The 13,552-nt window shown below is 45.3% G+C and overlaps 4 protein-coding genes across 4 annotated transcripts; 2 read left to right on the forward strand and 2 right to left on the reverse strand.

The window, feature by feature from the left end:
- Window positions 1-2,660: 2,660 nt before the first annotated feature.
- LOC128304883 (uncharacterized) lies at window positions 2,661-3,518 on the reverse strand. The gene has a single exon (XM_053042125.1). It carries the CDS (start codon window positions 3,516-3,518, stop codon window positions 2,661-2,663), a length of 858 nt encoding a protein of 285 aa, XP_052898085.1.
- A 4,675-nt stretch (window positions 3,519-8,193) lies between these two features.
- LOC128302176 (uncharacterized) lies at window positions 8,194-9,262 on the forward strand. The gene is made up of 2 exons (XM_053038927.1): window positions 8,194-8,276; window positions 8,344-9,262. Exons 1-2 carry the CDS (start codon window positions 8,231-8,233, stop codon window positions 9,147-9,149), a joined length of 852 nt encoding a protein of 283 aa, XP_052894887.1. The 5' UTR covers window positions 8,194-8,230; the 3' UTR covers window positions 9,150-9,262.
- On the reverse strand, window positions 9,263-10,595 carry LOC128302177 (translocon-associated protein subunit beta). Its single transcript, XM_053038929.1, has 3 exons — window positions 10,466-10,595; window positions 10,178-10,377; window positions 9,263-10,093 (listed from the first exon to the last, which is right to left on the reverse strand). The coding sequence occupies exons 2-3, from the start codon at window positions 10,368-10,370 to the stop codon at window positions 9,708-9,710; spliced, it is 579 nt and encodes a 192-aa protein (XP_052894889.1). The 5' UTR covers window positions 10,371-10,377; window positions 10,466-10,595; the 3' UTR covers window positions 9,263-9,707.
- A 589-nt stretch (window positions 10,596-11,184) lies between these two features.
- On the forward strand, window positions 11,185-13,205 carry LOC128301156 (phosphoglucomutase). Its single transcript, XM_053037494.1, has 2 exons — window positions 11,185-11,376; window positions 11,438-13,205. The coding sequence occupies exons 1-2, from the start codon at window positions 11,299-11,301 to the stop codon at window positions 13,043-13,045; spliced, it is 1,686 nt and encodes a 561-aa protein (XP_052893454.1). The 5' UTR covers window positions 11,185-11,298; the 3' UTR covers window positions 13,046-13,205.
- Window positions 13,206-13,552: the final 347 nt, after the last annotated feature.

Genomic DNA, 13,552 nt, shown 5'->3' on the forward strand with positions numbered 1-13,552 from the left:
TAGAACTTTGTTTACACCTTACGCAATGTTTAGTTGGCTGTTTTCACGCGCCGTTTCAATGTCCGATTTTTTAAGTCGACATTGCAGCTGATGTGCGCCATTTTTTTTGCGTGTTTTTTTGTTTCGTCAACGTTCATTTGCGTCGTCATTTGCATTCGTTAGTTTTATTTTTTCTCTACTTGCTTACTCTTGCTCCAGCTCCACAGGATACGTCGTCATCAACGTTTCCTTCCCGGATGAAGTGCGTATTTTTTCGCGGAAAGTAGGAAAAGTTTGGTTGGACACTGGTGACATTTTGTGTTCCCTTGCTTCCCTCTCTGGCGGGTCTGCTCTCCCTCCGCTTTCTGCAATGTTTGTTGATACAGCGAATATGACGACAGCGGCCATCTCCTGTTGTTTTGAAGTACAGCGAGTACACAGGTACTAGATAAGCAAATTTTGGTTTTGTCACTGTAATTGTTTTCTTCTGCTTTACCACCAATACTTCTATTTGTATTCGCTTTTCGCGTTTTTCCGTTTCCCAACTGTTCGTCCTTCCAGCACTTGATTCACGCGGGCTAAAGTTAACCGTTGGCATTAGCGGTATGCGAGCGCACGGATGTCGCACATTTTGCGTCGTCATATCGAGGACTTCCGATTTGCGTCACTAACAACCGCTAAATCGTGACCGTGGCGCGTAATGTTAGGCGAAAACATTTTATCTGCCCGGTCTGATCACTTGGTCTGATCGTACCGGCTACCGACGGTTTTGCGGCACAGGAGACCCAACGAACGCCGCTGTGTGTTTGCAGGTGGTACTGGGAACCCGGGGCCGAGATTGCCCATTATCCTATTGCGTCGTACGCTCAGGGTCACTTCAACAATTAGGCTCGTTAGAAAGCAATGGTAAAGCTATTTTCAATCCACCCCGGCATCTTGCTGGGAAAAACATGGACTTATGAAACTCTACTCAATAACTCATCTCTATGTGTGTGTGTGTGTGGCTTATAAGTATCGTGCCCTTTCTTAACGATATTTAATTTAAAGTTTAAGTTGTGAAGTTTCTTTTTATTTCAAAAAGCGTCGGTTAACCCAAATTGAATTTATCTTTCGGTATTGAAGGTGATTTCATTTACAAGCTTTTTTTAAGAAAAGTTATCTTGAAGGGATGTATCCTTCAACAGCGAATCAACAAGACGAAATATTTTTGATGATGGAATTAAGTACTGTAGTTAAATGTTTAAGTTCATAAGCGCCTAAAATTATGCAATAATCAACAATAATGGTACATTTGTTTTCTTTTGCCTTAAAGCTTCAGTAGTTAAGAGTAATAAAATCACAAATTGTTAATTGATGATAGATTTGCTTTAAATTTTACATGTATGTTGAGAAACTATATAAAACACACGAATTACCTTTAAAATATACAATGACAAAAAATGATCCAATTTTCCAACCAAAAACCAAGTGCTAAAGTGAGATTTATATATGCAGTAGTGAATTTGTTTTCGGCTTTTAATTGTTTAAAATCATCGATAGTATCTTTAAACGATATCAGTAACAAAGTAGTATTATCTGATAGATAATCATACACCAGTTTCTCCATATCGAGCAACTTTCAAGGACTTCCACCAAATGCCCGTCGGTGTAAGAAGCATAAGATTAAATTCTTTTATAATCCTCGTTGATTACTGATAATTATGCTACCGATGGACCTGATGTAGCAAAGTTGTAAATAGTGATAATTAAAACAGAAGCCAACATTTCGGATATCAATGGTTCATCTTATTAAACATCGCAACACAAGCGCATGTACTTTGTTTGAATTATTATTTTAGTATTTATTTACAAAAACGGACGCCATCCACTCGTCAGCCATAATTTCTAGAGGCAAATATGAATGTTTTTTACTTCGCTAAACTACTAAACTCTTAAAGGTGCGATAGTTTCTCGATTTTCGTAAGCTAGCGTGTCGCTACACCGCTGCCACCAGTTGGCATTTGTGGGCGTTTTGGCTATCGAAAGTGCAACGCTTCTTCGTTAAGTGTCGTGTCTTCTGCCTATTGAAACGCGAAAAGAAGCTACTCCGATCATCATCAATCGTCAGCATCATCATAAGAGAGTTTGTCACACTAGATTAGCTTCTACCTCAATCGTCACGATGTATCTCAATCGATCGAGTAGAATAATTGCACTTTTTATCGCAAATAGTTCGGTCGGTTAGTGTCCTTCGAGCGTTTCTTTGTGTGAAACAGATGCCAGGCAGTTTGTAGTTTGCAAGGTCAGAAAACATCCCTCGTGTGGGACACGCTGGTCAGCTTACTCGGTGTCAATTATCTTCCGATTTGTCGTCTTCTACCGCTACCTACTACTATTCGCTTTCTTACGTTGCTAAGGTACGTCTTTTTTTCGCATCACGGCATACTAAGCGATAACTTTTGGCAGAAGAAGAAACCACTACGTCTACTAATTTAGAAAACTTATGTATCTGTTCCCAATTGTTGCTTTTGCGAGCGTTCGGCTCACCTTAGTATGCGTTTTCAGTTCTTTGTTTTGCATTCTGCTGTGCAAATGGTAGTGCCTTTCGCCTACCATCACCTCGAACCGTTGGCTTAGTAGACGAAATAGTAATGATATGGTGTTTGTTGGTTTGTTGCTTCGCATTGGCCACACGATCCTTCCTAACGCCCGTAGTAGCTACAGCAGATGGACGATCGTGGTACTCGCTGCGTCGGCAAACCGGATATTCCTCGCAGATAGGTGTAGGAGACGGGCCGTCGCAATATTTTCTTCGGCGGTGGTTTGCTCGATTCCTTGCTTATCCGCTCACCACCATTGCCGGATGATCCGTTGTTGGCACTGTTTGTGCTGAAGAGTGAACACTTGGACTCTGCCCGTGACTCGCGGCCCTTCATGTGGAGCAGATTGTTCACCGAGCTGTTGCTGCACGATAGAGACCGCGAACGTATCGGGGCATTGATGGCAAGACTTTCCAACAGCCGCAGCACCGACGATCGTCTCGACTTTCGACGATTTTCCTTGGCACCCTCAGCACTCCTCGGTCCACCGTCGTCGCCTTCCTCACCATCATCGCCGTTACGTTTCGTGGCGCCACTAACACCCGAGTCACTGGACGCACTGGACAGTGCTAGGTTGGAGAGCTGCAGCTGCAACTTCCTATCCCCTTCCTTGCCAGTTGGCTGATCTCGGTGGTCACTGATCGACGAACAGGAATCGACAGACGAGCTGCGCGAATCCTCATCACCGTGCACACCCAACTGGTCCAGCTCGTCGTCGTTCGATTTGAGACTGATCTTGCGATAGACGCTCTTGAAGAAGCTGAACGACTTCTCCTTGCCCGGTGACACGGACGCCGACAGTGGCGAGACACTGCGCGTCGAAGGCGTCGGGATGTCGATGTAGAAACCGTCCATCGGTTCGGGCGTACTGCTTTCCGCGTGTCGCCTATGCCGACCCGTGCCCGACCCCGGCAATCCACCGTTGCTGCCAGTGTCCAGCTTGTCCAACGTCATCATCATCACGTTCGAGGTTTTGTTTTACACTCTATCACTAAGCTGAACAAACGAACCAACTCCACTTTCCGTGTCTGCTACTCTACTGATGCTCCCCTTGAGTGGTGCTAGTCCTTGTGGAACGCTTGTCTGATCGTTTTAACTGCACTGCACACTCTTAAAGCGCACTATCAATATCCTTTTTTGCGTGTTGTTTACGGCAGTACCGTATCAGTTCGAAAATGTGTATATCTTGTCGGAATAGAAACGTTTTCCCAAACACCCAACTGGCTCGCGAAAAGCTCACACACTGCTCTCGGTAAGCTCGGGTACAACTGTCGGTAACAACTGATGAAAAGCTTACGGCTACATGGTCGTCTTATATAGAGTTTTCCACCGGCCGATCGCACCGAAACCGAACCGAACAAGGCCCGAATGCATCCGACGGAAGGATGCTGGATGCTGTACCACCGAGCGCACCGAAGTGAGAGTGAAAGCATATGGCTTCGCCGGACAAACTTTCTCCCGCTTTGCGATGTGCGATGCTGACGTTCGGTGCTGGCTGGATCACGCGGACAGTCGAAGAAGTTTCTCATGGAAAGTAAAGCAAAGAATGAAAGCTAACAAAACAACACAATGATGGAGTACGGCTTCGCTTTGCAAGGAGAAACGAAAAGCCGAAGGCTAACCGAGAACGGAAAATCGGTTTGTAGCTTTGGGATGTTGTTATGCGGTTCGAAGCTATCTCGTCCAACTTGGGCGAGAATGCAGTTGATGAAGTTGATGCAGTATGAAAGTATGCAAAGTGTATATCCTGTAAAGTAATTAATGCGCATAGCATACCTTTAGGCGCACCGCTTTTGTTACGTTCTATTGCATAAAATTTAAACTGCTAATTGGCAAAACAACATTTGCAAACAACGTAACGTAACCGATAACCTTTTTTTTCAAATATAGCTACACTACCAGTTCCTGTGGCTTTCTGACTAACTGTGCCTATCCTGCTGTTTGTAAAGTCAAGTCGGCAAACATCAGATAATAACGATGCTTGGGCTTACTGCTGTGGTAGCTCTTGCTCCACCAGGCCTATTATCAGCGGGTCTCCATCGTCATCATGTGGAAATAGCTTCCGTGATTATTGTACAACCCTGTACCATCCCTGTGCTGATAGCAGTAGAAGGAAAAACAGGTTCTTCTCTCAAATAAATTATAACTCAGCTCAAGAGAAGTGAAAACGCATTTATAGATTATGAAGTAATCATCCCCACTGCGTAATAAGTGCGTTTGGCCTAATTTCAATTGTGCAAAATAAACCTCTGTTCATTACTAATAAACGGCAGCAAGTAAAAAAAATATGGTTGGCGGGTAATGGTATTAAATTGGAGAGTATTATAGACATCGTACACATAAAGTTGATAAGCAAAGCGAAGCACAGTTACCTTTCGGTCCTGAAAAAATGATTTATTTTCCACTCAAGATGAAATTTTATTTACGGAAGTAGGTCACCTGTGTTCCAAAACCGGTATGGAGTGAACAAACTTTAATTACACGTTGTTTATCTATTGCCAATTTTGTTTGTTGCCTCTTTTTTATCCTTTCCTCTTCACTATGGGAAACACATAATGACTGACGAAGAACCAATCGAAAACCTTATTAGCTGGTAAAAATAACTATCCAAAAATGGATACATAAGGGTTTTAACCCTAAACTCCCTCACTACAAATTTGGCCCCTAAAAGTATGCACAACGCATAACATTCATTATTTCTTTACGACGCATATTATATTACGCATACGATTCGTTCAGCAAATCAATCAGTTTAATTAAAATCAGAATCCCGAATTTTGTTTTCATTTCCTTTCATTTCCAATATTTATATCTGAAGATTTACATTAATTTTATAGCAAACTTGTTGATGCGATGCACCTGAATGTATGCAACTATTTGTTGTGCATCATGCATGTTGCCATTTTAGTTCTTCCGAAACATGTGGGGAAAACGGTTCAACGTGACTTACTATGACGCTTATTAGCAAGAATACCACCATCAGCTCGCCGTAGGTGTTGCAAAAACAATGTGCAAATAAGCATGGAATATGTTTTTACTGAACAAAAAAAAGGAAAACTTCGAAACTTTTGCTGTCCAGCCTTTTTTGTTAAATGTTTCCTTCATTGATCAAAACTTATCGCAACACAAAACCACGTCAGACGGGCAGCATTCATCCGCACCGGCATACAATTATACGGCACAAAATAATTTCTGCTTCGTCCGGGAAAACGTTTGCCCTTTGAATGGGCCATGTGATTCCATTATATAATTAAAATTGTCGTCCAAGTACGTCAAACACTACGCTAAGCTTCATCGAAAGCCTCCATCTTTTCACACCGTGAAAACCCGTCGAACGCATGGAAACAGAACGGGACGTCCGTGCGGGAGCAGGCCCCCATCCCAAGGGTCTAAAGGCTGGGAAAACTTTACAATCATAGCAACGGCGTTTTACAGCCCAATGTACTGCTTGTAGTGGAGTGTTTTCCCAGTTTGTCCCGGTGCCGCTGCAATAACGGAACCATTCTCACGTGCACAACCAACTCACGTGGGCACTCTCAAAATGGAAGCCCAACTTGGTTACAAACCCGGCGGGACAGGACTATCCGCACGAAAAACGTTGACTTTTCCTCTTCGGATCTCCACCCTGGCGAGGGGAAATATGAAAATTAGCACTTCACCCGCTCGATAGTGGCAAGAGCGGATGTTGAGGGACGCGTTTACAGTGCAGCAGCAGAAATCGCGCTGCACACGTACAACGGTGGACTTTGGTTAAAACCCGATCGGGACATGAAACCGTGACGCGGCTCCACATGGTATCGATGGGAAACCCTAGCTAGAACGTGCATAATTACAATGCTTTGATTCGTCTTCCTACACTTCCCACGCGCCATTTTTTTATTAATACACGAAATTTGACACAACTGCAACAGGGTTCTGATAGTACGGGATGGCTTGATATTCGGTAACCGTGTTAATCCCCGGCGATTGTGCCATCACCGAGTGGTACGGAAGAACTGGTGCAACTCCCGTCGCTGCAGCTAAAGCGATTCCTGGCGAAGCAACGACACCGAACGGAACTGCATACGTCACGTCAGGTGCAAGAATAGCCACCGGCTTACAGTTGGCCACGGTCAGGAACAGACATAGGAGAAGCAACTGCAAAAGGAAACGCTTTTGGATAAGCTTACTACATCCGGTTGACTGAGTAATGACTCAATGCTACTTACGCTTTTCATCCTTACTACGATTGTGCGGTCTGGGGACGGAAGCAACTAAAACACAAGATATTATATTCACCCACCGACGGGATGTCCACGGACCAATGACACGGTACAGTGTTGCAAGCGTTATGCCGTTGGCCCCATCGAGCGAATGCCCTTTTTATAGCTTTTCGCGTGGCGTTCGGTAAACATTGGACGGCAGAATCGGAACCTGAGGCGTACCTGCACAACCACGAACCGACCGACGATAAATCATCGAACCAGATTGTCGTCTCCGTTGATCCCGCCCCGGTTGCTCATCTGCCAGAATACGGATTGAGGGTTGCAAGGAGCGCCTTCTAGCTGCCGTTTAAGATGGCACCAGCAATGGGCGATTCTTTTTGCCTTTCTTTGAGGCTTGCTTTATCGGGTTCTTTGCGAGCGCGCGCTCGTTCGCTCATCACAGCTGGTGTCAGGTAATTGGCGATTATCATATCCCGATGCGCTGTGCCATCATTGCCGAGCGAAAGGAGAACCGTTGTTTACGCAACAATAATCACAACGCAACCTGGTGCAAGCTGCAGAGTTGCCCTTGTTTGCCGGTTGACATTGAACTGGGCTCGTCGGTACGCTACATTGAACCGGTGGTGCCACTATCAATCAGATCATATGATATTGTCTACTATAATGAATAGCAAGGGAGGGAAGTGTGGATGAGACAATGTTGACGCAATGGCCGGATATTTTCGCAGATTGTGTTGAGAGGCTCGTTGCTGTACATTGACCCGAAATCGATTAGCCCTCAAGCAGTGTCCAACGACGAATGTTGAGTAACGCATTAAACCGTGCATTAAATGGCGTATGTGTAGCAAAGAAAGTGCGTAGCACCTAGGATTAATCGAAACAGTGTGGCGCATACACGCTGCAATCATTGTTACAGCGCAGATATAAGTTGGAATTCTCAAATGGTGGCTTGTTGTATACGTAATTGTTTCAATCCTGTAATAATTTCCAATATGTACATTTCCCTTTCATTACCTCTAAACTCTTTTTACTCTATTTTCTTACTTTTCAACCTTCGTTCCGTGATTTTGCACAACAATCTATTCAGCGAATGTATGTGAGGAACGCTTTCTTTCTACTAAGCCACATGTTTGTGTTCATATTTTCCCAACACTTGTTCTCTTTTTTTATTGCAAAGATACTACCAATTAAACAAGGCTTGTAATGCTTGCTTAGGGAATTTGCAACCCATTTCCGATTCCACAACTTCAGCAATTTCACAAAAAGAAAGTAAATTCAAAAATACGACAGATGAAATGTTGACCTAAATAATGCACCGTGCCACACACCCACTGTGCTTGACAAATGTGTACTAAAGTTAGTACCAGTTTAGTACACCGCTTGGGCTCATTCGAAACAATTTTTCACAACGGGCAAAGCGCTCTAGTGCTCATTGGTTCGCGTCGGTCGTTTAACAGCGACGTCAACATGGATTTTGAAGAAATTAACTCATCAGGTGTAATCTCATCTTCTGGTAATAGTTACTAATAATACAGACGTACAATAGCTATGTAAATGCCATCGCCAATTTCTTTTTTCAGAGGAGCAAACGTGGACGCTAGCTCACCAGATGGTGCATTTCTTCTACAACCGGCAAGCGATACCTAAAGATGCATGGGAAATTGAGTTTTGGCAAATGTTCCGCATTTTCCATCCCGATGTAGAGCTCGATGCGAAGGCACTGCGTGCGTACTTCTTTCAGGTAGTGATGCGCAATGCGTCCGCCCTGCAAGATCTGCAGTATACGGTGGTCCAGTACATCAATCCACTTTTAAACAAGATCCGTGAGGAAGTGCTGGAGTTTCGGGATGTTGTCGAGGGTACCGATTATGTGTACGAACACGATGAGCCGGTTGCACCGGCCGTCAATAATGACGAACTGCCACCGTTGCGTTTGCAAGCAGGGTTCTCCCAGAGTCTTGCATCATTATCACGCGCTACTAAGCGCTACATATCACCCAGTCGCGAGCATATTCGCAACTATGTTGCCGCGGATCTTAGCGAAATCCTCTGGACGGGAGATGAGAAGCAGACAAAACCTACCCTCGATATAAACGAGTCTTTGTTGCGGGCAGCCTTACTCACGAAGAAAAACATCCCGTTGAAAAGCTGCATCGAACCCGGTATGGCATGTTACGGTCGTTTGAAAAATGCAGGTTTGATCGAGGAACTGTCGGAAGATGCTGAGCAAACGGACGATACGGAAGGGTCTACGCCAGAGATAGAACTGGCAGCTGCAGCTTCGACACCCATCGCAGGAGCCAGCTATTCGAAAGATTACGATTCCATTCTGAAATACATTCGTAGAAAACGGCGTAAAGGCACTTTCAAGCAGCGCGCTATGTAGTAAAGCTGTACAAAATCTCGCTCTTTGAGCGTTGATTAATGAATGCTACAGTTCCTATCAGTTAGAAGTTGAATTCATACTTCCAAAGCAATTGCATTACATGTATTACATAAAACCAATCACACAACTCATTTCACTTGTTCACGAACACAGTTCGTTGAGTTTATTCACAAACCGAATGAAAAGGTACCAGTTTTCAATCTCTTTTCACAGTTTCTGTCTGTCTTTGCCTTTCCTCGCGACCACGGAGCATTGTGAAGTGATGCAATGTGGGTGTTTAGAACGATGAAAACTATTTCAATTGTGCTTCATGGGGTTCCTCCTTGACGGGACCAATAAAAAAAAAGTTCGATGTTGCACTCCGATAGAGTAGTCGTGAGACAAGGGCACTCTGCTAGGAATTCCTTACAAATTAAATTAGTCTTCAAGATGGATGTGGTTGAGTCGGCGATCCACTATCAGCAAATCGGTTGCCAAAGCACATCTCCAGCTCCCATTATGTTGCTGCTGCCTGCTGCTTCGAAAGATGGTGTCCTAACGACTACTGTGCTGTGCGATTTAGTTCGCCTTCTTTGCCGACTTGCCCATCGCTTCGTACTTTGACTTTGAGCTGTACCACATCGCGTACGGGATGGCGAGGGAGGGCAGCGTCAGCAAAGCGAACGCTAGCCAGTCCAGATAGTGCGAGCTGAACTGCTTGTTGAACTGTGCTTCGGCCACAATGGCACCCTCGCCCGGTTCCGAGCTGATGGTGAACTGAGGTTCAGCCGCATCTTCTGTCGCCATGTAGTTAACCTCGGCGGCAGTGAAGTTAAGATATCCATAAGTTTTCGGCCGCACAACAACGATGTGCGTTACGTTGGTCTGTGGCGCAATGCGATCAATCGAGGCGGATAGTTGACCACCGACCACTTCAAATACTTCCGGATGGAAACCATTATCCACTGTAAAGAAGATTGATTTGGTTAGCAACTTGCACTCATGCTCACCGGCCGGAAGAAAAGTCGTGTTTGGCTTCTGCAACTTACCCAAGCGAACGTTCACGGCGGGACCGGATCCAACGTTGTACAGCGTGTACTTTACAACAATATCACGTGCCTCTACCAGATATTTGTTCAAAATGTGCTTCGACACCAGCAGACGAGCCGTATTTTCTTCGTTGGCCAATCCAAGTTGGCTGACGGCGAGCAGCGCAAGCAGAGCGTACAGGTAGCTTTTCATCTCGTTGCTGGAGAGTGCAAAGAACGTTTGCAATTATCGTCTGCACGATTCACGTTGGTATCAACACCACACCAGTTACTGTTCCGTTTACTTACCAACTTGACGGGACTGTGACGAAAACGAATCGGACGACGGTAAATACTTTCTACGGGCGGTTCGAACGTACACGTTGTAAAGAAATAATGTTATGTTGGCATACCAATTTCACTGGCCAAGTTCCAACACATCGAACTGCGCGACGTTTGACATCGTTTTGACGTTAGGCCTTGTTTGACGCTAGGAAACCGTTGTGGCTGTCACAGTAAATTCTGTTTTTGTATACACAATTGGAATTAAATTAAATGTATGTTCTGAGCCTGATATAAATGAGTTAAAATATATTTAAAATTACAAATCGTTGCCCAACACATGGCGCAAACTTTTATTTTATTTGATTGCGTCTACCACTATGAATTGTCCAGATTTAAAAACAGAAGAATGTTTGTATTCCTTTTATTTTTGTGTTAACTGGTTTTAAAACTAATTATCACTCATCGATTCCAGTGAATTCGGTCTTAATATACCATTGAAACATGTAAAAACGCAGAAATGATTCAAACACATCTTTTGCCCATGTGTCTACTTATCTTGGGTCGGCGTTTGTTATCATTCTGTCAAGAACAAACGTAGCGAGTTGATAAATTGTCTTCTTTCGACCTTGACTGAAGGTGATTTCAAATAGAAAGGAGTTTTTCGGACCTTCGAAGCAGTTGTGCTTCCTTGCTTATCTGCTCATCGCAGCTGGACGGAAGGCTCTCGTTTCTGTCGAATCATACGGAGCGTTTATTTGCTTGGAACGTGCGTTGCGAAAAAGTTTAACAGGGCAGCTTTACCACTGAACCATTCGAAACATATCCGTCGAGCAGCAGTCGCTTCAACCCGCATCAACATGAGCGTAACGATCGAAACTGTCGTAACCACTCCGTTCGAGGGTCAAAAACCTGGCACCAGTGGTCTTCGGAAGAAGGTAAAAGCGCAATACGCGCACCTAACGTACAAGCATCTTACAACAAACCTTCACCTTTCAGGTAAAAGTATTCACCCAGAAGAATTACACCGAAAACTTCGTCCAGTGCATCCTGGACGCTAATGGCCCAGCTCTGGCCGGTTCCACGCTCGTTCTTGGTGGTGATGGTCGCTATTTCTGCAAGGAAGCCAGCGAACTGATTGTGCGTCTCTGTGCCGCCAACGGCGTGCGAAAGATTCTGCTCGGTCAAAACGGTATACTTTCGACACCGGCCGTATCGAGCCTGATTCGCCGCCACAAGGCGCTCGGTGGAATTGTCCTAACCGCCTCACACAATCCGGGTGGTCCGGAGAATGATTTCGGCATTAAATTCAACTGCGAAAATGGTGGCCCAGCACCGGACGCTTTCACGAACAAGATCTACGCGTTGTCGGGTGAAATTAAGCAGTACAAAATTGCGTCCGTCGCGGTGGATGTCGGCAAGGTCGGTGTGACCAATGCTGAGGTGAACGGCAACCCGTTCACGGTGGAAGTGATTGATTCCGTATCCGACTACGTGCTGCTGATGAAGGAAATCTTCGATTTCGAACAGTTACGTAGCTTTGTGAGCGGAACGTCACGTCCCGGTGGGGCACCGCTCAAGATGCGTATCGATTCGATGAACGGTGTGACGGGTAGCTACGTGAACGAGATCTTCATTAATTGTTTGGGCGCACCGAAGGAAGGCGTTGTCCATACGACACCGCTGCCTGACTTTGGCGGCCTACATCCGGATCCCAACCTGACGTACGCCAAGGATCTGGTAGATACGGTGCGGACAGGAGATTACGACATTGGAGCTGCGTTCGATGGTGATGGCGATCGTAACATGATCATCGGTCGTAAAGCGTTCTTTGTGACACCGAGCGATTCGTTGGCCGTGATCGCACACTATCTGGAGTGCATTCCGTACTTCAAGCGTAACGGTGTACAGGGGCTTGCCCGAAGCATGCCAACCGCTTCCGCCGTCGATTGGGTGGCAGAGGCACTGGGCAAGGAAATGTTCGAGGTACCAACCGGCTGGAAGTATTTCGGTAATCTGATGGACGCTGGCCGGCTGTGTTTGTGTGGCGAGGAAAGCTTCGGCACGGGCTCCAACCATATCCGCGAGAAGGACGGCGTGTGGGCGGTGTTGGCCTGGCTCTCGATCATGTCCCACACGGGCAAAAGCATTGAGGAAATTTGCGTGGAGCACTGGAAGCGCTACGGTCGGAACTACTTCACACGCTACGACTATGAGGAGTGCGATTTGGCACCGTGCAACGAGATGATGGACACACTGGAGAAAACCATCACCGATCCCGCGTTTGTTGGCAAAGAATTGAGCGCCGGTGGCAAGACGTACAAGGTGAAGCTGGGCGATAACTTTAGCTACAACGATCCCATCGATAAGTCGGTATCCACGAAGCAAGGGCTGCGAATTGTCTTCACCGACGGTAGCCGTATCGTGATGCGTCTCAGTGGTACGGGTAGCTCCGGTGCTACCGTGCGGCTATACATCGACTCGTACGAGAAGGAGAACGTACTGGGAAGTGCGTCGGAAATGTTGAAACCCTTGATTGACATTGCGCTCGAAGTTTCCAAACTGCCAACCTTCACCGGCCGCAATGCTCCGACTGTTATCACGTAAATTCGGCCCCAGGTGAACTGGAACAGTGCAATCATAATTGAATAGAGCGTCAGTCACTAGTTTTGTGTGCATTTTGAGTTAAAAATCCTTCGCTGAGTACGCGGATGGTTTTGTTGTTAACTGCTAATGTGTTTTTTTTATCGAATAATGTTTAGGAATGTCATGCAAATAAAGTTGATTTTATTTTAAAATAAAAAAATGGAATTATAGAAAATGTACGAAGAAAGGCAATCAATACATGGCGCTAAAAGATTGTTATCAGCTAGCGTTGATAGTGTAAACAAGGAAACGTGGAAACATAAAGCAGATAGCAAACATCATCCCGCCGTTCGACACGCCGTTACTAATCTCAATGTTGTAATTCCGCACTGATAGCGATTGTTTGATGAACATCTGATTACAGCAAAGCAAAACAAAGAGGACAAATATGCCACTACGCTTGGCGATTTACTTTTTTCACGTGTTGATCCCTGCTGCCATTGTGTTGCGAGAATTGAATTATCCGTT

This window comes from Anopheles moucheti, chromosome 3 (genome assembly GCF_943734755.1).
Source record: "Anopheles moucheti chromosome 3, idAnoMoucSN_F20_07, whole genome shotgun sequence".
Taxonomy (NCBI): Eukaryota; Metazoa; Arthropoda; class Insecta; order Diptera; family Culicidae; genus Anopheles; species Anopheles moucheti.

Coding starts and splice junctions, on each gene's coding strand:
- LOC128301156 (XM_053037494.1), top strand. CDS start 11,299: ATGAGCGTAACGATCGAAACTGTCGTAACCACTCCGTTCGAGGGTCAA. Junction 11,377..11,437: donor CCAGTGGTCTTCGGAAGAAG/GTAAAAGCGCAA, acceptor TTCACCTTTCAG/GTAAAAGTATTCACCCAGAA.
- LOC128304883 (XM_053042125.1), bottom strand. CDS start 3,518: ATGATGATGACGTTGGACAAGCTGGACACTGGCAGCAACGGTGGATTG.
- LOC128302177 (XM_053038929.1), bottom strand. CDS start 10,370: ATGAAAAGCTACCTGTACGCTCTGCTTGCGCTGCTCGCCGTCAGCCAA. Junction 10,094..10,177: donor CGCCGTGAACGTTCGCTTGG/GTAAGTTGCAGA, acceptor TCTTCTTTACAG/TGGATAATGGTTTCCATCCG.
- LOC128302176 (XM_053038927.1), top strand. CDS start 8,231: ATGGATTTTGAAGAAATTAACTCATCAGGTGTAATCTCATCTTCTG. Junction 8,277..8,343: donor AGGTGTAATCTCATCTTCTG/GTAATAGTTACT, acceptor TTCTTTTTTCAG/AGGAGCAAACGTGGACGCTA.